This window comes from Drosophila eugracilis, unplaced genomic scaffold (genome assembly GCF_018153835.1).
Source record: "Drosophila eugracilis isolate 14026-0451.02 unplaced genomic scaffold, ASM1815383v1 contig_1765, whole genome shotgun sequence".
Classification (NCBI taxonomy): Eukaryota; Metazoa; Arthropoda; class Insecta; order Diptera; family Drosophilidae; genus Drosophila; species Drosophila eugracilis.
Genome location: NW_024572605.1, coordinates 2,559,345 through 2,579,235, shown reverse-complemented (window position 1 = coordinate 2,579,235; position 19,891 = coordinate 2,559,345). Strand labels below are relative to the sequence as shown.

At 41.9% G+C, this 19,891-nt stretch overlaps 4 protein-coding genes across 23 annotated transcripts; 3 read left to right on the top strand and 1 right to left on the bottom strand.

Annotated features, from left to right (window-relative positions):
• Positions 1–25: 25 nt before the first annotated feature.
• Positions 26–3,751, top strand: LOC108109159 (U2 snRNP-associated SURP motif-containing protein). The gene is given in 13 exon segments (XM_017217580.2): positions 26–150; positions 210–326; positions 383–669; positions 727–1,148; positions 1,277–1,461; positions 1,518–1,561; positions 1,620–1,952; positions 2,011–2,253; positions 2,308–2,491; positions 2,550–2,802; positions 2,864–3,225; positions 3,279–3,575; positions 3,577–3,751. Coding segments are annotated over 13 exon segments (2,862 nt in total). The 5' UTR covers positions 26–93; the 3' UTR covers positions 3,655–3,751.
• LOC108109161 (E3 ubiquitin-protein ligase RMND5A) lies at positions 3,658–5,466 on the bottom strand. The gene has a single exon (XM_017217584.2). It carries the CDS (start codon positions 5,269–5,271, stop codon positions 3,973–3,975), a length of 1,299 nt encoding a protein of 432 aa, XP_017073073.2. The 5' UTR covers positions 5,272–5,466; the 3' UTR covers positions 3,658–3,972.
• A 301-nt stretch (positions 5,467–5,767) lies between these two features.
• On the top strand, positions 5,768–12,865 carry LOC108109216 (resistance to inhibitors of cholinesterase protein 3). Of its 20 annotated transcripts, none has more exons than XM_017217668.2 (12): positions 5,768–5,896; positions 7,177–7,595; positions 7,746–7,865; positions 8,205–8,359; positions 9,043–9,183; positions 9,240–9,366; positions 9,542–9,562; positions 11,008–11,108; positions 11,372–11,518; positions 11,591–11,683; positions 11,913–12,062; positions 12,120–12,865. In XM_017217668.2, the coding sequence occupies exons 2-12, from the start codon at positions 7,400–7,402 to the stop codon at positions 12,252–12,254; spliced, it is 1,386 nt and encodes a 461-aa protein (XP_017073157.2). In that variant the 5' UTR covers positions 5,768–5,896; positions 7,177–7,399; the 3' UTR covers positions 12,255–12,865. The 20 variants fall into 20 exon arrangements, 18 of the variants coding, with proteins under 18 accessions (XP_017073157.2, XP_017073150.2, XP_017073164.2 ...); XM_017217661.2 differs by lacking the exon at positions 11,008–11,108 and adding an exon at positions 9,923–10,161; XM_017217662.2 differs by lacking the exons at positions 5,768–5,896; positions 11,008–11,108 and adding exons at positions 6,710–6,811; positions 9,923–10,161.
• Positions 12,866–13,052: 187 nt separating this feature from the next.
• On the top strand, positions 13,053–14,051 carry LOC108108891 (NADH dehydrogenase [ubiquinone] 1 alpha subcomplex subunit 11). The gene is made up of 4 exons (XM_017217110.2): positions 13,053–13,117; positions 13,300–13,562; positions 13,621–13,715; positions 13,775–14,051. Exons 2-4 carry the CDS (start codon positions 13,306–13,308, stop codon positions 13,942–13,944), a joined length of 522 nt encoding a protein of 173 aa, XP_017072599.1. The 5' UTR covers positions 13,053–13,117; positions 13,300–13,305; the 3' UTR covers positions 13,945–14,051.
• Positions 14,052–19,891: the final 5,840 nt, after the last annotated feature.

Genomic DNA, 19,891 nt, shown 5'->3' with positions numbered 1-19,891 from the left:
ATGTATTGCAACGGTGTATGGGCATACTATTGGGCAGTAAATGGTCACACCATGTTTTGCTCCTGTGAAAAATGTTGATAAAGTTGGAAAAAAATGAGTAAACCAGTGATTAAACCCAAGGAGCCGGCTGGCACATCTGGCAGCTTGAAGGTAATAGACTCTCAAATCTCCCGGCAATCGAGTTTATCACTTCCCGTTTATATTTCAAGAGGATTAGCGAAAAGAAGTTAGAGGCTTTTACCGTCGGCACTTTTTCGAAGAGACAACTGTCCAAAAAGGAGATTGAAGAGCAGAAGAAAAAGGAGGATGCAGCTGCAGCGGCACATGTACGTTAATAAAGGAAATCCCCCCAGTTCAGATAACAATCGAATACTACTTCCAGGCCTTCAAAGAGTTTGTTGAGACCTTCCAAGAAGCACCTACGCCCTCGTCCAAAGTTTGGGTCAAAGCCGGGACATACGATGCGGGTTCCCGGCGGGAGGATAAGTCGGAGAAGGGCAAACTGTACAAGCCAGTTTCGAAGTTACTGGAGAAGAGCTCGTCTGACAAGGTCGAGGAATATGCCAAAACTCTTGCCTCGGATCTGAAGAAGGACCCAGGTCCTCTTAAAAAGAAAAATCAGGAAAAGAAGAAGAGTAACTTGGAGCTTTTTAAGGAGGAGCTGAGACAGTGAGTCGGATATCTGTTCCTCCGAGATCTAACCTACTAAGTTTTGTGTGATTTCAGAATACAAGAAGAACGCGAGGAGCGCCATAAGTACAAGCACATGGCCGCATCCCATACTCCGCCAGCCCAGCAACCGTCAGCAGCAGCTGGTTCAGCGCCAAACAGCAGTGCATCCACCACCTCCACGGCTTCCAACTCAGGCTCGAAGGACTCGGGATCCTTCGATACTGGCGATCCAAATACTACTAATCTTTACCTAGGAAACCTAAACCCAAAGATATCCGAGCAGCAGCTCATGGAAATCTTCGGGCGCTACGGTCCCTTGGCCAGCATTAAGATCATGTGGCCCCGCTCCGAAGAGGAAAAGCAAAGAGGTCGTAACTGCGGATTTGTGGCTTATATGAGTCGCAAGGATGCGGAAAGAGCACTGAGGACACTGAATGGGCGGTACATCATGGGGTACGAGATGCGCCTAGGATGGGGTAATCAATAGCTTTTATATTGTAGACCGTAGGCCTGGCTTTTTAGGAGAGCACATTGAAACAAATAATTTCAATATGTACATATGTATATGCATGTCTAAGAGGTTTCTTATTTGATATATTTTTAGGCAAGACTGTGCCCATAATGAACACGCCCATCTTCGCACCGCAAGCCTTGCTGGAAATGACCCTTCCACCGCCACCATCGGGATTGCCCTTTAACGCCCAACCACCACCAAGTGAGGCCGATGTTTTACCTAAGAAAAACTACAAGGAGTTCGACAAGGAAGAGGATAAGGAAAATATGAACAGGGTAAGTACAAATTACTAGATCCTCAATTAAAACAGTGATAAACTTTTACTTTATAGATACTTGCCAAATGTGTCGTTAAAGTTCACATACCGACAGAGAAGTATGAAGTCCACCAAGAACATTCAATTACAAAACTAACATGACTGCACATTTTACAGAGCTGTTCTCAATATTATTCATCGGATGATCGAGTTTGTTATACGAGAAGGCCCGATGTTTGAAGCTTTGATCATGATTCGTGAAATGGAGAATCCTCTTTTCTCGTTTCTCTTCGATAACGAGAGCCCTGCCCACATATACTACCGGTGGAAGCTATTTTCTTTGTTGCAGGGCGACACACCAAATGAATGGCGGGAGGATGAGTTTCGTATGTTCAAAAATGGACCAGTATGGAAGCCTCCGATAGCCAACTTTTATACACAGGGTATGCCAGATGAGCTAGTTGTTGACCCAGATGCTCCTGTGGTCAACAAAGGAGCCCTGTCCAATGCGTATGTTTAGTATAGGTGTCCATTTTGGGTATACAATTTATTACTTTTGTTTCCATAGACAACGAGATCGACTTGAGGATCTGATTAGGCAACTAACTCCGGAGCGCGCTCGCATTGGAGATGCCATGATCTTTTGTATAGAGCATGCCGATGCTGCTGATGAAATTTGCGAATGTATATCCGAGTCGCTATCCAACTTGAGCACAGTAGCTTCAAAAAAGATTGCCCGGCTCTATCTGATTTCAGATATATTGCACAACTGCACGGTTAAAGTGGCAAATGCATCGTTCTTTCGGAAATCGTAAGTCTATAGCACCTGTTGAACTCAAATCATGAACAGACCTCTTATGTTTAGTGTGGAAAAGCAGCTAGTTGAAATCTTTGAAAATCTGCATAAATATTACTTGAATATTGAGAGTCGATTGAAAGCAGAGGGCTTTAAAACCAGAGTCTGCAATGTAATTCGTACCTGGGAGGAATGGACAATCTATCCCAAGGAGTTTACGGCTCAACTGACGGCCAAGTTTCTGGGTAAACCGGTTAGTTTGCTATTTTCTTTTAAATTATACATGTAGTTTAAAGATATCTTGTGTTTAGTACGTCATGCCCGTCAGTTCTTCACCTCAGGCTGAGGAAACCCGCTCAGATGAGGTTTTAGACGAAGATATCGACGGTGCCCCACTCTCCGCAGAGGAAAAGGACGATGAAGACTTGGACGGAGTGCCACTAGATGGAGCTGCTTTGCTGAAGACCGCCTTAAAGCGTGCCAATCCTGATGCTGAAATTGGTACACCAAAGAGCGAAATATCCAGAAAAGATGACTACCTCGACGAAATCGATGGCGTACCTTGTAAGCATCAACAAGTCAATTCAATAAAAACTTAGTTTAACAAATAATTTTAAATTTCCAGTAGATGAGGACCTCGATGGTATACCACTGGAAAAGGAAACCAAGCCGACACCAAAAATGCCCGGTTTTATACCTTCGAAGTGGGAGACAGTTGACCCTCAGCAAGTGGAAGCTCAAGCGATTACTACTAGCAAATGGGACACTCTCGACCCTCCAGACCCTCCCAAGTTTTTCAGCTCAGAAGACGAAAGCGAAGATGACAACGCGCTAAAGTTTAACGACGAAAAGAGGCAAAAGTTAAGAGAAATTGAGTTAAAAGCGATTCAGTATCAGGATGAATTAGAGTCCGGAAAACGAAGAGTAGAACCTGGCTGGACTGTTGCCGAGCAGGTAGAATACTTCCGCAAGCGATTGCTTAAACAGGTAAGCTTGATGGAAAAAGAAAAGATCTTTTCAAAAACACCTCTTCAAATTAGGACTCGAAATCTGAATCTGCGGTGGACTCCCCACTGAGCTACATGCACAGTAAATCTAAGGGCTTTAAGCTCAATGAAAGTCCAGCCCAGTTCCGCAGCGATTCTCGCAAACGATCGCACTCACCGTTCTCCGCTGCAGAAACCAAACGACGCGATTACTCACCGGATATCTCCCGCTCCTCCAAGTCCTCCAAACGTAACCGATCACGCAGTTCGTCTGGGTCACCGAAGCGGTATGGAGAGCGTCCTCGCAGCTCCCGCTACGAGAGCCCAGCTTCAGGCTCCTCTCGCTCACGGAAGTTCTCCGAGGCGAAGAGAAGAGGTATCGCCTCCGAGACACCGGAGCGATAAGCACAAACATAAGCATAGGCACTAGGTATTGAACTTCGGACGATTTGTATTTAATTAAACATGAATTGTACATAAAAACACGTTCGTCGTTTGCTTTAAATACACAGTATATATATTTTAAATCTAAATTGTTTGTTAGGATGTGGGACACACGCACAACACACGGCCCAGGAAGTTCGATTCCGCTCTGCGAATTTGTCTAAAAACATGAATCTAAGCAAGCTATCTTAAAATGTTTACGATTTGTTAAGGAAAGCCGGCCAACCAACACCAGTCCTCGAACAGCCTGAGCCTAGCCATATAAGCAGTGGTGATTATCGTAGGGTGAATACATTGATGCGACTTAAAAGTAGATGCGAACAGCCTCCTCGGCATTCTGCTCCACAGGGCAGTAGGGGCACTTAAGTATATGCCCAACACTAAGTTTGTGCAGGGCATCGTTGGATATGACGTGGCCACATGTCAACTTTTTGGGCGGGTTGTCTTCGGATGTCTGCTGGCGAAGGATAGGGCAGGCAAAAATCGAATGAAAGCGGAATTCCGGCTGCAGGTCAATCTCAATTGGCAGCTCGTCGCAGCCGTTCCACATACCCAGCACCTGTCGGGATTGCATCACCTGCTTTATATTGAGCAGTGCTGGAAGGGCGGTGCATCCGGCATTTACGACGACGGAAAGGGCCGAGTTCTTGCTAATGCCTAGCAGTTGGCAGGCATCCTTAAGGAATATGAACGACAGCTCAGTCCACATCTCCTGGCCCAAGAAGTGCTTGTATGGCGAGTTCTCCAGTCCACTTGGCAGGTATATGAAGCTGGCCATAAGATTGGCAATCTCGTGTTCATAGCGCACTGCGAACTTCTTGAAGTTCAGACGGGCATAACAGATTGCCTCTCGCTGGGAATCCAATCCATACGAGACAAGCTGCATGAAGCGCATGCGGTGCAGACGGAACTCTATTAGAGAGTGACGGTCACTCAGCTGTTGGGAGTACATTTTAGCCCACTTAAGGGCGTCGGTCAAATCACGTTTCTGGATCTTCACCCACATGCCATAGATGTCAGCAAACTCACGCTCAGAGTCAAACACATCCTGAGCATGTTCTGGCGACATCTTGCATTCGCGTATTAATGTGCGAGCTACATCATCCATTCCCTGACGACAGTAGTGCTTGGCTATGGCCTTGTTCAGCAACATCAAGTTCTCGTCGTCTTGCAGAACATCCACGCGCATGGTGGATGTGAAGTCGGCACTAAAATTGCGGTCAATGGCTTTCCCGATCTTCGAGATGGAGCCATGAAGATCGCGGTGCTCTGTGGACAGTTTCTGAACACGCTCGTTACACCTGGCAATGGCTTTTCGGATGCTCTCCATCTGTCGCTCAGTGAGGCGTTGTGGAGCCGTTGGTTCTGTTTCCACCTGCATGCTCACCCCATCTCCCATTGGGTCATCTTGGGAGACTTGAGTGCTCGAGTTTAGAGTGGTCACTAGGTGCTCCGCCCTGCTTAAGACTTCGACCAACTCCGACATCTGAGTGGCTATGTCTCCAATGTCCGCCTCAGCATTATCGTGCAACTGCTCTAGCTTGGTGACCACCTTGGTTAGGTCCTTCTCCACTGACGAACAGGCCCACGATTCGTTGTCCATTGTTAGCTCCAGCTTTGTAGGAGAAAGCTTAAAAACCAACCACGCCAGGCGCGCGTTACCTATTGGTTTCAAAGTGATTCGATTTCAGGGGTTTGTTGCACTGGTGTTCTCCAAAGTCACGGCAATATTCGTGGGGTCAGAGGAAAATGCGTATTTATTGTTAATTTTATAACAAAGAGTACGATAACTATATACGATAAATGCAATATCGATAGTACAATAATAAATACCGATAGGTCGTAGGCTGACCATATCTCGGTTCGTTTCCACTAATTTTTAAACACGTAAGATGTTTAAATGCACTTTGTAAATAGTTGCCTTACGGAAAGACATGATTTAATTTGTTTTCCTGGTTTAATAATAAATTTCTCAAATCTTTCCAGAAGTCCTGGAAACAAGTGGGATTATTATATTACCAGCAATCACTGGAAAGTATCGATACAGCGAGCAGGCGCTGAAGCACAGTGCTGCCCATCACAGTTCGAGCAACTGAAAAATCAATTATTATTGCTGCTGCTTTCTGGCAGAGCAATTTATAACGACAAAGTTTGAAATTAGCCGTAATTAAATAAGATAACGAATATTTAAATTACTCATATAGTGTTAGTGTTAACCATTCGAAAAGGTAAATATTAAAAAGTGACTAACAACTTGTCAAGAATGCCAGGGAAGAAGAATTCATAGTTTTAAAAATAAGTGATGAGTCTTAAGCCGAACGACATTGAACCCAAATTACAATGCCGTACCTCCAAAAATAAAACATTTTCCAAAAAACTTCAGACAGTGCCAAGAAAATACAACTGAAAAGCAATTTCAAGCCCAGGTGGCTGAGATAAAAAGATGCATTGAAAATAACAGCAGGTGCACGGTTAATTTTACTTTCGCTGTTTACCAGTCAGTGCGTTTGAAAGCGAAATGGAAAGCGTTGGGAAAACTCATAATACTTGCTTGTGTGTGTGTGTGTGTATGATAACAAGAGAGAAGAAGCTGCAAAATTAAAAATATGAAAACAAGAAAAGTTCGCATGCTTACAGTGCTGATCATCACTTTAGCAGTGATAACTTGTCTCTGGAAAAATTTTAATACCCTTTTGATTTAAACAAATTAACAAAGCTAAAAAGGACTGAAGAGATTAAGATGATTTCTGATTCTGAAAAAATATTGATCTGACTAAATAATTTGGAAAACTTTCTACTTCATTTTTCTTATTTATCCTTCAAAAACATGAAATTTCTTTGGAATAAATTTAATTAATATGGAACTAGAATAGTTAGTTTGTTATTTTGAAAAGCCTCCTAGAAAACTGAAATATAAGTGATCAAGTTGTGACTGCTGCTGTAGCCTCGGATATTCCCCGTGCAGGCCCAAATCTTGTCTCATCAAAAATAAAGGAAAATAATGGCCGACGACGATTATGAGGAAGAGCGCGCCCGAATAGCTTTAGCTTTCGTCGTGTCGGGTCGTTCTGTGCTGGCGAAAATTCGCTAATAGTTTCAAAAATTTTCTTTGCTTCAGTTCGGGAACAACATTCGAACTTTGCGTAAGCTGTCCAGTTCTTGGATTCTATATCCAAACACCAATAATCAAAACGAAATGAAAACGTCTTATTTTGGATAAGCATTCCATATTATTTATGCGGTCGTTAATTTTAAAGAGGCCCAGTGATTTGTGTGCTAAGAAAAGTGAAAATAATAAAGAATTATTAGACGGGCCGAAAAGAGCGAATTGCGCGAGCTAAAAATAAAAAGATCGGGACCGCTATTTATGTAATAAACTTTTTTGTTTTCCCGCAACAATATTTAAACGTATACAGCATTTTGCGCTGTGATTCGTGGCCAGTGATGTGAAAGACCGAGTCGGTCAACTGAAGCGTGTAACCACATAACGCATCTATGTATCTTTCAGATAATGCTTTAAACGTACAGCCAGCTCCAACCATTAACCAGCCAACATGAGCCAATGTCAAAGTTAACCAACAACGGGAAACACATCGCATAGTCAACAGCTCGCAAAGAGCCATCAACGAACAAAATCGATCAGGAATACAATAGGAGAGTTGCCTTAAGAACTAGCTTTAATCACCGCCAATAGCCATACATATTCGAGATCCAAATCGATACAATCCAAAATGCCTGCAGCAGCCACATCCAAGCCGAGGCCTCCGGCCGTCGAGGAGGGAATGACGCCCAAGAAGACTGCGTTGATCATCGTCACCGTGATCGGATGCGTGGCCATCCTTTGGCCAAAGGTTTTCCACCCCATGATGTTTGGAGGTGTTCCACCACCCAAACAAAACTTCAAGGATCAACGAGCTGCTCCTGGCGGTAAGTTCTTATATTTCTTTCATTGTAGTCTACTTTTACAAATTTACTTTTAAAATTAATTTTAATTATTTAACAATTATTATTATGATTTTCTTTTTATTTCCGTATGTGGGTGGTGTTGTTGTATGGGCTGTGCTGTCGATGTTGTAGGATGTTGTGATGTCGTGCTTGACAGGGAGCAGTTTATGAATGTCTCCAAGAAGGAAGTTGTCGAGCCTTTTGGGCCGCATTTGTACCGCAAACAAATCAATGTTTATACGGGCGAAATAAGTATGTGCCGCAACGATGTTATTTTAATTCCTATGACTAACAGTGTTTGGCTCTACTAACTATATGCAATGTTTATTGTACAAAGGCAAAAAGTATTTTACTGATCAGAAAATTAAGTAATTGATTAATGGTTAGCCATTAATTACTTGAGAATTTGATTGAAAAAACTTTAATAAGAAGTCGATCAGTGCAAAATTAACATATAATATTTAGTTGTTTTTAAGTTAATTTCTCTAACATTTTTTTTCTTTATAATCCTTTTGCAATTGCATTTTAAGTTTTATAATCAATCATTCTGACGAATAAGTTGCCCAATTAAAAAATCTGCAATCGTCCTAGGTCTGCGCCAGGAGCGTCCAGCCCACCTGCATCCGGAATCCATATACCAGGCCATGCGAGAGCGGGGTCGCGCCATACCCGCCACGCCCACTGTACCGATTCTGGAACGGAAAAGTTCACCCAGTAATCCGCCTCCTCGAATTGTGGACGGACGGGTAAGTTGCGCTATAACCATACGATATGTATTATTCTCCGGATAATAAATCCACAATTATATATTTCGGCGGCTGCGGTCGCACTGATTATAATGACGGCGGGATGAGACACATCCGCGCTCGCGTTGGAAGTCATTTATAAATAGACGAACGTTTATTTTATTTGGATTCGGGTTTTGTTTTTATGAAACTGCACGCAAATTGAAGGCAAAAGACAGCGCTAAAGAAAACACAAAAAGAATCTGTAAAGGATGAGTGGGAGATCGTCAGAATGTGCTTCTACGTATTGAACTTGTGCCAAATTCAGTGCGCCAGTTCCATTTCGCTCTCATCTAAAACAAGAAGACGTGTGAAATGGCCCAAAGAGAACAGATCAGCTGTAGGCTGTTCATGTCAAAATACATCACGGCGGATACGTGATTTTTATGATTACAGGAAAAAGACACATAAAATTACCACATTTGTATCTAGCAGAATGTGAGCAATGTTCTGTTACGTATTTATACATTCAAAATTATAAAACTAGTTTACATTTACATAAAATCGTCCTAGTCTGCCTAGTAATCAATGCCCCAGGGCGTATACGTGATTTTTATGTATGATATTTACATGGTTGTTAAAATTTTACTTACTAACCTTACTTACTTACCTTACTAATAAATATTAATCCAATCTGTATATAGCCCGGACCCATTCCTGGAATGCGTCCGCCCATGGGAGCCGGGGCAATGCATCAGCCACAGCAGCGTGGCAGTAGTATGGGATTTCTGATGCCACTTTACACAATCGGAATCGTGATCTTCTTCGGCTACACTTTGATGAAGGTGGCTCCAATTGATTTTTTTAACATAGTAAACATACTAATTCGAACTCTTTTCAGATTATGTTCAAGAAGCAAGTTCCCAATGATCCGTACGGACCAGCACCTTCGAATCCGGCTTTCCGGCAGGAAGTCTTCGGGCAGCAGAACCATAGTCAAGTGGAGGACTTGGGTGGCAGCAAATTGGGTGAGTTCCAGGCTGTACTGGATGCCATCTACTGGAAATTTACACTTGTAGTTCGACATATACAAAAGAAAAACACTCTAGCCAACGCACTCACGAGTCAATCCTAACCGAAAAAAAATGCATTTTGTACTCTTCTGCTTCCGCCCACGCACTCCAAAAATCATCCCACGATCAGGCTGGCGAGAACATCAGACAAGTAAGCCAGATACAGATGGTACCATAGATGACCATAGAGTTCCGTTCGTATCTTGAGTTTCTAGACCTCGACGAAGGCGTTTTGAGTTTTGAAATATGTCCTCCTCATTTGGTTTAGTACTTTAGTACCGTAGCGAATATGTGTTTCTTCATTTACCTAGATGTACTTATTCTAGATGTTGTATATTCTATATATATGTATATTTACTAACCCCAAATCAATCACGCCTCCCTGGCCAAATATTTTGTTGCCACTCCTCCACCCCATGTAAATAGCCCTTAGTTTTGTTAGTGTCTCGTTTGACTCGTTTCTCGGCCCTGATTATCAAACTCAAAGCCAAATCGTACGACAATTTTATAGGAGCTGTCGCCGGAGTGAAGCCACCGGCCACCAAGGACACCGAAAAGGAGCTCTACAACGCCAGCCTGTCGGCAACCGAGGTGGCCAGCAGTTTGTCCACCTCGCTGAAGAATCACCAGCAGCTGAAGGAGGCCGAGCAGCTGATGGAGATCGAGAAGCTGCGCCAGAAGCTCGAGAGCACGGAGCGGGCGATGGCCCAGCTAGTGGCTGAAATGAACACCGATCAGTATGAGGCAAAGGTTAGCATCCGCATCGAAATGGAAACCAGATACTGATACTTCAGATACAGATATAGATAAAGCTAATGATTCAGTTACATTTAGTTCAACATCATCGTAGTGATTTCAGTTGGCCCGAGTGCTCCCATCATTTATTAATCTTTTATACTTTTTTGTGTTCTCATTTTCAAGATGATTGCCATGAAGTTTCTCAAGCGGCAGCCAAACTTCTAAGACAAAAATAACCATCATTCAGTTCACATAGAATCAATCAGTAAACAGACCAAAATCAGACCAACAACTCAGATCACAACTAAGTACAAGCCGTTTTCTCTTGGTTTCTAGTGGATAGCTGAATCCTTGGAATGGTTTCTTACTTTCCCCTGCCCACCCCCTCTTAAACAACCCGTCTACTGTATCAAACTGTCTTTAGTAGTATATCTATATCTAACAAGTGCATGGAACGGACTTCTCCTGACTCTGTTTCTGTTTTAACCTGCTTGTCTGCTGTCGGCATGCGATATATTACCATATCTTTCCACGTATCTACTAACGAATCCTGTCTAAGTGTGTTTGCATCTCACTGAGTACTCTCACTCACTCACTCTCTCTCTAAACTCTTATGATGGGGACATATTTTATGATTCGAACAAGTTTTTTTCGAAATCTATTCGAACACTCTATCTCTAGAACTAGACATCATATTGCCAATTAAGATAATCGCAAATATCATTCCATTGTTTAAGCTAAAGAAACTACTATATCGATATTCACCCTTTGTCGTTTCTACGTTTTTCATGTTTCTCACAAATGTGTGTGTAAAAAACAAACAAAAAATGAATTTATACCCAATATTTTTGGGCTTAGTTGTTACGGCCATACAAGGTTTGATAGACGCGGCCGATGAGCAATTGAATGGCCAAGACAAGCAGAGGGCGACGAGCGATACTGAAACTGATTTGAATAAGGTTAGAGACCGTCAAAGGGTCCGGCACGGCAATCCTTGAACATAATTATTAACTCTTGGATATCCGAGTATTTAATCTTTTTGTTTGTTAACCAAGATCCTTCGACTAATTGAGTTTTGTTGCGTTTCACCTAACCTCGACGAATTGAAGTAATTAATGCGTTTAAATTTTACTTTACGTTTCAAGGCTGTAAAATTGCTTAGATCTGTGTATATTTTAAGAAATTATTTCTAATCTTTCTAACCTGTATACATTACAACCAGAAAAACGACAACGAAAAAACGAGAGAGCAAGTAGACAAGCAGAACCTTTCCAACGGACATGCAAACAAAGACCAAAATCCGGAACAGGAGACAGCGGTAAAGGGAGGCAGGAAACGCCGGGATCTGAGCGCTGAACGGGAACTAACGGTAGGCCACATATCATTTAGCATCTTGAATCCGTAGATCCGTTGACGTAACTAATCGAAAATATTGGTGCAGGTACTCGGAATGGAGTTAACAGCCAGTTGCGAGGGCGGCCACAAGTGGTCTGGACGCCCTCCAACGCCTGTTTTCCGAGCGCCAAGCGAACATGTAAGTGCCACTGCCGCACAACCTTTCCCTTTCAAGTTCTCCACTTTCTATCTCTATACTTAACTGATTTTCTCTGACTAACTGCTTAGAAGTCATTCTATATTCAATCAATCAATCAATATGGCTAAAGTACTTCTCAATACCATTCCGTAATTCGAAAGCCAAAGATTTAAATTTACTTCCAAAACCTATATCTCAAATAGTAAGTATAAAACCCTCTCGATTTTAGTCCAAATTGGAAGAAAATTTGCCAGAACCGCAGTCCATTTACTTGGAAGGCGCTCTGGCACATGAGTCCCAGATCCTGGTGGCCGACTCTCAAATCAAGCGCGAAGAGGTCTACGACTCCGAGCTCAATGGATCAGCCGAGGAACCAGCCGTATGAATAGCTCATAGTCCCACCATTTGACTTACTAATCTTAGCCATAATTTTCAGATCATTCTTAGCAGCAGAATGACATTGTCATTGATTAATTTGGACGCAAATCAACAAAATGGAAATGCAGGCAAATCCGCATTGGAAAGTCCTTTGGCTGACGACATCGAAATAATTGGACACGACGAGCATTAGACAAATGTGTACTTATATATATATTTTGGCAATGATAACGATTTGATTCAGACAAAAATACTATATTGCATGGGCCGAGTGAAATTTCGTTGCTAATTTTGTTTATCGACGAACATTATGACTGATTAACTCGAAACAAATTTGCCAATAATTTGATATCTAATTTGTATATATACATATTGTATGTTTTGATATCTTTGTTTTGATTTAAAAACGCCAAAGTTTTTTTGTCTTCCCTTAAACACAAAAATCCACTGTCTTTCTGCTCTTATAAAACTTTTCTCATTTTCGGTCAAACATAGTCCTACTTGCATGTTGGGAAAACCGTTAAACTCTATTAGGAAAATGCTGTCTTTATGAACTGCATGATTTTATGTGAATACTGTTAGTTGAAACTCAATGCAAACACTAGTCTACCATTAAGCTAAGCGCATATGTATTTCAATCCGCATCGTCTATATTGTGCTCTTTTCGCATCAAGAACCCCGTAGCTACTTGGCAAGGAAATTACTCAAACAAAATCGATTGCACCTTATGATTAAACAACTAAAGTTAGTGCCACAGCGTTTGTGAACCTAGTATAATGAATAAATTGAAAACCGAACTTGAAATCGAAATGTGGGCTTTATTGAACCAAAATATGAAGTTGACTATTCCTCTTTTTTTTATAGAAAAAGAAGATTGATTTCCTATATAAAATTAGGCGTACGTTAAGCTTTTCAAATTAACAGCACAATAACATTGTGCTTAACAGTATGCGCTTAACAGCACACTTTTGAATTTTCATTCCCCACATAGGTACACACTTGTCATCAGCTGTTTTTTGTCAATCTTCGCCACAATAATTACGTAAATTTCGGCAGGTTAGTAAATTTCTGTTTATTTCTCTGTAATTATGAGGGTCCCAACGCCAAGTAGCCTCCCAAGTGATAGCACAAACGTCCAGGAATGATTTCCACTATTCCAGGGGGCTGAAAGGGCAAATGGTTCTTCGCTATAGAGTCTTTTTGTGGCTAATTTTGGTGCATTTCAATATCGTCTATAGCCAACCATGTCGCTGCTCCGTTCAAAATACTACGACCATCCTGATGGCGAGGATGCCTTCGGCAAGATAGTGGCCACCAACAAGTACGCGGTATCCGCTGGCCTGGCCTGGTCTATGTTCGACGTCCTGACCCTCTCCAAGCCACAGGGTTACATACCCACCTTGGGACGCTTCGCCTACAACACCGGACCGTTGATGGGCATGGCTACGGCATTTACACTGACCACCTTGGCGGCCACAAATGCCCGCGGCAAGGATGACAAGTGAGTGATGAAGCCATCTGTTGAATGTTCCAGGGTCTATACTTATTTAATTTTTCAGAATCAACTACTTCATTGGTGGTTTTGCAGCTGGCGGAGTTTTTGGAGCCTGGAAACACAACCACGTAGCCGGTCTCTGCGTCGGCCTCTTCTTGGGTAAGTTTTCCCGCTTTACGATAAGCTTAAACTCCCTTTTAATCATTCTTCCTATCTAGGCATGGCTGGTGTCGTCAAGAAGATGTCCATTGAACAGGGTTGGGAATTCTTCCCAGACACTCCTTTAAGGCAACATGGTGGTCTCAACATCGCCGACAACGACTGGACCATCATGGCCGACCGTCCCAAGAACTGGACCACGGAGAAGCCTAAGGAGCAGAAGGCGTAAAGTCTAGTTTCTATGATTAGTTTAATGGTGATTCGATGTGAGAAGGATTCGGCCGTATCCGTTTGCCTTGCAACCGAATAAAAGCTAAGTGAGAAGTGATAATGCCACCCCAAGTGTCGCCAATCAGCAGTTGTCCATTAACCCTATCTAATGGTGCCACAGGCTGGACTTCGTTAGCCGTTGCGATATGCAAACGAGTTGAATGTGTCACAGAAACTTATCAACAGTTGGCGTGAATGAATGACGGCCCAAAAGTCGGGAACCCAAAGAGGCCAGCGCGAAAGCAACTTACCAAAACATGGGGGAAACAAGTCACGCTCGCGGCTCGCAGCTCGGAGTCTTATGTGCTTCGAACAGTTTATTTCTTTATTTTCATCGGCCCATTTAAAATCCATGAATGTGCATTTACTCATGTTTTGGTCTTTTCACTCGGAGAGGTGACTCATACCGCGAGCATATATATGCATGACCATAGGTAAGATGTGCCATCGTCTGCATACTAATGCAGTCTCTTAAGCTCATTTTATTGGGCTTTGGAATAGGAATCAATCGATTGCATCTGACCAGCCCTTAGAAATTCTTCTGGAGTCGCCCAACCAGAACTGAGGTTTTGCCCATGTCTACCTTAACCTTTGCCAACCTCAGAATATTTTCTTGCGGCTTTTTGGAAGTTTTATTTTTGCTGTTTCTCTTTGTGGTTACTTTTTGTCAGATTTATTGTTATGGCGAAAGAAAGTTTTGTGATCGAGAGGAGTGACCCTTAAGCTGAAGACCGTTAAGCCTTGATGATTCGTTATACTGATGATTCTGCGCTTTATGTAACTTACTGACTAAGATGCTAATGTAATACTTCTATTGATACACTCTTGCTTAAACAATAAGTTTGGAGTATGGAATATACCCACAGAAAGCATTATATTCGCCACTTACCTTGATCTTTGGTACCTATCCTCACCCTGCTCCACTATCAAATGATCTGAAAACCAGTCGAGCAGCTTAGCAGCGAGTGAATTGAAGTGCGCCAGTATCCGAATCTGGCTGACTCTGACTAATCTGTGGCAGCTGGCTCCACTCCACTCCAGTCCAGTCCACTTCACTTGGCTGCAAGCTGGCGAATCTTATGGATGCGGCTGTTGTCATGGCTCTCAGCATGCTAAAACATAAACTGGGGGATTTCGCGATCGCCGCGTGATTTATGGGAGATGAATGCTGCGGGAATGACATCATCATTGGCAATTCGACTTGGGGGAATGGAATGGGGTCTTGCGTATGTGCGAGTGCCTCTTCCCTGTGGAAGCCAAAAGTTAATTAAAAATAAAATAATTGTTTTTACTTTCATTTCCTGGCCCCTTTCATAAATAAGGAGAAAAATAAGTTGTCCCGAAGGCACATCGAATCGGTAGCCCTTTTTCAATTCCAATTATTGACGCCTCTTATCGTTTCCAAAATACCCATGTCCTCGCGTGCCCACAGGATCTTACACTTAGGAATATGCTAATTTTTGGCTGCGATTAATTCAACCCCTGGCTAGGATGAGGGACTCAAAGTGCTCGAAATGCTTTCAAGTTAATGAAACAGTAGGCAGTAAATGAGTCTGATATTTTTAATGTCAAAATATTGAATCGAGGAGTCGTCCATGGGCAGAATGTTATACTTTCCTACAGCTGCGGTCACAAAAGTAGTAGTGGAGCCTAAACTTATTACTGTATTTTTAATCCGTTTTTAATTTTAAATGAATACTTTTTAAACATTTTATTGGATGTGATTTCTGTATACTGGATATGCATTAAAACTCTGGTTACTATTCCATGCTAAGATCAAATAAATATTTTTCAATCAGACAGAATGCTTTGGTATTTTTAGGCATCTGGTTTTACTCGTAATATTATGACTGCAACTGTGGCATTTATGAATGTGAAGTGGTCACGCAGCCGTGTGGAGATGGTGGTGGGTAGAAGAAGGAGTTGCAGCCGTGGCAAGACGCTCGTAATTAATCTTATTAGGCGCAGTGCGACTGCTCAACTCACTCCGATGGAGATGCGTTTTTATGGAATTGTGCGGTGTGTAATCCTTTTAATAAAACCCACACAACGCAGATCGGGCGACACACTGTCAAATTAATCACCATCACAGCACAGCAGTTGAGTGCTGCATCTGCATCTGCAACGCAACTGCAGTGAAGGTTATCCAGTGCCTGAGCCCCTTACAATTCTGCAATTAAAGATCGGCGCGACACAAAAGATGCATCTGTGGATGCATGTGTATCTTTGTATCTTTTTATCTACAAATGTGTTCATGTAGCCTCGCTGCCTTTTTGTAGCCATTCAATTGGTGTCAGACACCATTGACTGTACTGTGGAAATGCTAATAATTAATCAAGAGTACTCACCCAGTTGCAGTTTATGTTGCAAATGCTAAGATCTTTTTGGTCCTTTAAGCTATCAACCCTATATTCTAAACCCTGAATTCGATGAATTTATAGTTATGAATATATTTTCTATTAGGGTTTTCTGATTAGAACATTTATTTAAATTTTCCGATGAAGATCATGACTGTAACCCATCTGACGCCACAGCAACATCCGACTATCATGATTGTCTACGGAATCAGGGACACAATTCATCATTGGACACAAGACATGGCAACTCGAAGTGGTTGCCACAGCATTTGTCTGTGTTTGGTTGCAATGACACCTTCACCTCCACCCCCACTGTCATCTTCCAGTTGCCCCGACAAACAGACAACCGCCTCATAAGATGCAAATGCAACAGCCGTCCATGGGTATGTACATATATATGGGTATATGGGTATCAGATTCACTTAACCCGATCCGCAACGGGGTCATAAGTGCAGGGTAAATAAAACATTTTACTGCCGCGGCGAACGTGCCGCCCAGAAGACCAAGAGATGAGACTGTATCCGAAGATGACTGCGGATGGAAACAAATGAAGTGATTGAATGCGTTGCGCAGACGCAGCCGGGTGGAAGATATATATACATATATGTAAATACATATATGTAGGATGAGGGAACGGGAAGCCCCAAATGACAAGAGCACGCGTTGGGTTCCCTCGAAACGAAAGATTGATTGGATTTTTGTTTCCTTTCCGAGTTCATCAATTCAGACAATCTAAATGGAAATACTTAAGAAAGAAACTCTTTTCGGTGCTGGTCGTACGTCAATTTAACACTCCGCCAATCGCGTGTTCTTGTAATGGGAGATTGGGAGGAAGAGCTACTAATCAATCAAATGGTTTCCCTGGGAACAGTTCATCTTCTCGTCCGCCTATGATCACTGGGATCTATTACCATGCTTGAAATGATTTTTCATGCAGTTCAGCTTATAATATTTGATTGATAATATTTTTACTGTTGGTAGCTAGAAAGTTACTGACATTTAAATATTAGTGTGGAAATGGATAGTCTCCAAATTTCCCTCCATAACTTCAAATTCAGATGTGAAAACAGATTCCCTTCGAAAGTGTTTACTTTGTGGCGAATCGTATTTGATTTGGTAATAAAACTACATCGAATGTCGAGGGGCTTGAACATAAACCATGCAAATATGTTGCGAGGGGAGTGCATAAATCAAATAGAAATTCGTCACAAGCGACATTTCCCTTTGGCCCTAATCCCTCTCGATCCACTATATACACTATATAGTACGATTCCACTGGCAGAGACACGCAACATTTGTTGCAAATGAAGTGAGACACATGGGCCTGGGGCAAAGCAACTTCCAGCTGGAATCGCAATTATTCTCCATTCCAAGATGACTGGAGGGTTACTGCTCCTTTTGTCCAACTAGAGCGAAGCTTCTCTTCTCCTGTGGATTCTTTTCACTTTGTTTGTCGGGAGTCTTTGGAATAATAAAGATTACAGTCGAGCCTTAAGACCCCGATTTTCATTTGTTATACATTGTTTTAAATAGGAAGCTACCATGTTTGTATTAACCAAGTAAATATTTTTTAAATTATGCTAAATGGATGCTTATGATGGAAATATATGAATCACTTTTGAAAGATTCATTTCATAGAATCCCCACTGTAGTTCTCTGCTCCACCTCGATCGCATTCTCGCACATGCATCATACGAGAGGAACGAAGAACTTGGAGTGCTCGACGGCGTCGCTGGCTGTTCAAGTGGCATTCTTCAACTGCCATTCCTCTTCTCCTATTCTCCCAATGCTCTCTTCCAGTTTTTGAAGAGGCTTCCGTTCGGTTCTCCGGCATAATAAATCTTAGGCATGGGCGGGGCGATTTAGCCGCAGCACTGAGATCGTGACGCATTTGAACTTTGCTTCCCATATTTCCAATCAATACACAAGTCGATATGTTTCCCTTTGCCTCGCTAAAAAGACTCTCTCAATTGATAACCCATAAAACTTGAGCACCCTGAATTAATTTGAGTCTGGGCAGTATTTAAATTTGATTTTCAAGTCTGAGTTTTGGGGCTTAAGTGTTTTTAATGGCAGCTCCCAAATTCGATTCATTGCGAGACGCACTTATATACAGTTGCGGGCATTACAGGAAAACCTATCCATCTATAATTTAAAATTATTGGAAATGTATGTAAGGAATTGCTTTTGTGGCTTTGGTATTTCCAGTTTACTTAGTTATTTTAAGTAATGAAATAGATTAATATTTTTATTATATTCCACCGATAAAGATAGTATTCTGCCCTAGAGTGTACCCATGTAGATATTTTCCAAAAGTGCATTGGCCGCGCCGGCGCATAAGAAAAAGAGAGGAAGCAATTTCGGAAGCTTTCAATTGCTTGACTTCAGTTCTGCCCCCTGAGATACGAGCCCCATGAGCATTGCGCTTTTATGCAGGGCCTCTGGGAAATCTGTGCGGCGCATTATTAACAATTCCATTAATTTTTCCCCGAATCTCTTTCGGTTGCTCTAATTATGAAAATATTCTTTATGTGGCTGCCTTTGCTTATTTTTCGGCCCCTACTCACTCAATTGATTCAATTATGCAGAACAAATCACAGTTCTTCGATCCGCTTGCTGATCCAACGTGGCGATATGGCATTTTCAATTGCGCAATGGTGACTCGCCAAGAATGACCTCGATTTGTTCTGTTATGTTGATTAGAGGAAAATCGAATTTATTGCTCATGAAATTGATTAATGAACTAACAAAGGATTGAGCTGTGAAACAGCTTAGAAACTTGTGTGAAGTGTTAGTGGATAAGGAAAAATAAAAAATTAAATTATACTTTGGTGAATACTTTTAAATGTTTTGGTTTATCTCAGAAACTAATGCCTTTTTTCTCGTTGTTTAAATTTTCCTATTTTTCTTGTGACTTTCAGTCATACATACATACATATATCATCCGATTGAACTATAAAAACTGTAACCAATTTGGAATCTCTGATAACAACAAATTGGTTCTTTGTTGCTGCAAGAAAATGCTTTCTCTCCTGCCAAATTGTCAGTTACCCCAACTGGCAGGAAGTTAATGCAGAGCTAACTGTAGAGAGTTTTCTGGCATTCCATGCGAACACAATTTTCCATGCTTTACGAGTATATCCGCTATCTGGGCGATTTCATCTGCCAGTTGCAAACGTTACGCTCGCTATCCGATTGATTTGTCTTATGTTCTCTTCTCTAGAAAACACGCCCACCCAAGACAATTGGCGTCGTGTTTTTTTCTTTCGGCCTGTCTTTGTTCAACTATACCTACATATTCTATTGAATGTGCTTTTTTTTGACTTCGTCTTTCAGCTAAATTTTGTATTGAGTGCGCCCTTTTCTCCCACCACTTCTCAAGATTTAATTGCTACTTTTGTACTTGTCATCGTTTGCGACTCGTTGATATCTATTGGATTGCCATCGTTTCGTTTCGTTTAGATACGAAAGTTTCCGCTTTGCTGACAGCCCCAAATTTGCGGTTTCTTTTTCAATTGCCTTTGTATCTGAGAGTATCTTTGGGATATC

Coding starts and splice junctions, on each gene's coding strand:
- LOC108109161 (XM_017217584.2), bottom strand. CDS start 5,271: ATGGACAACGAATCGTGGGCCTGTTCGTCAGTGGAGAAGGACCTAACC.
- LOC108108891 (XM_017217110.2), top strand. CDS start 13,306: ATGTCGCTGCTCCGTTCAAAATACTACGACCATCCTGATGGCGAGGAT. Junction 13,563..13,620: donor GCCCGCGGCAAGGATGACAA/GTGAGTGATGAA, acceptor TTAATTTTTCAG/AATCAACTACTTCATTGGTG. Junction 13,716..13,774: donor CTGCGTCGGCCTCTTCTTGG/GTAAGTTTTCCC, acceptor CTTCCTATCTAG/GCATGGCTGGTGTCGTCAAG.
- LOC108109216 (XM_017217661.2), top strand. CDS start 7,400: ATGCCTGCAGCAGCCACATCCAAGCCGAGGCCTCCGGCCGTCGAGGAG. Junction 7,596..7,745: donor TCAACGAGCTGCTCCTGGCG/GTAAGTTCTTAT, acceptor TCGATGTTGTAG/GATGTTGTGATGTCGTGCTT. Junction 7,866..8,204: donor TGTTTATACGGGCGAAATAA/GTATGTGCCGCA, acceptor CAATCGTCCTAG/GTCTGCGCCAGGAGCGTCCA.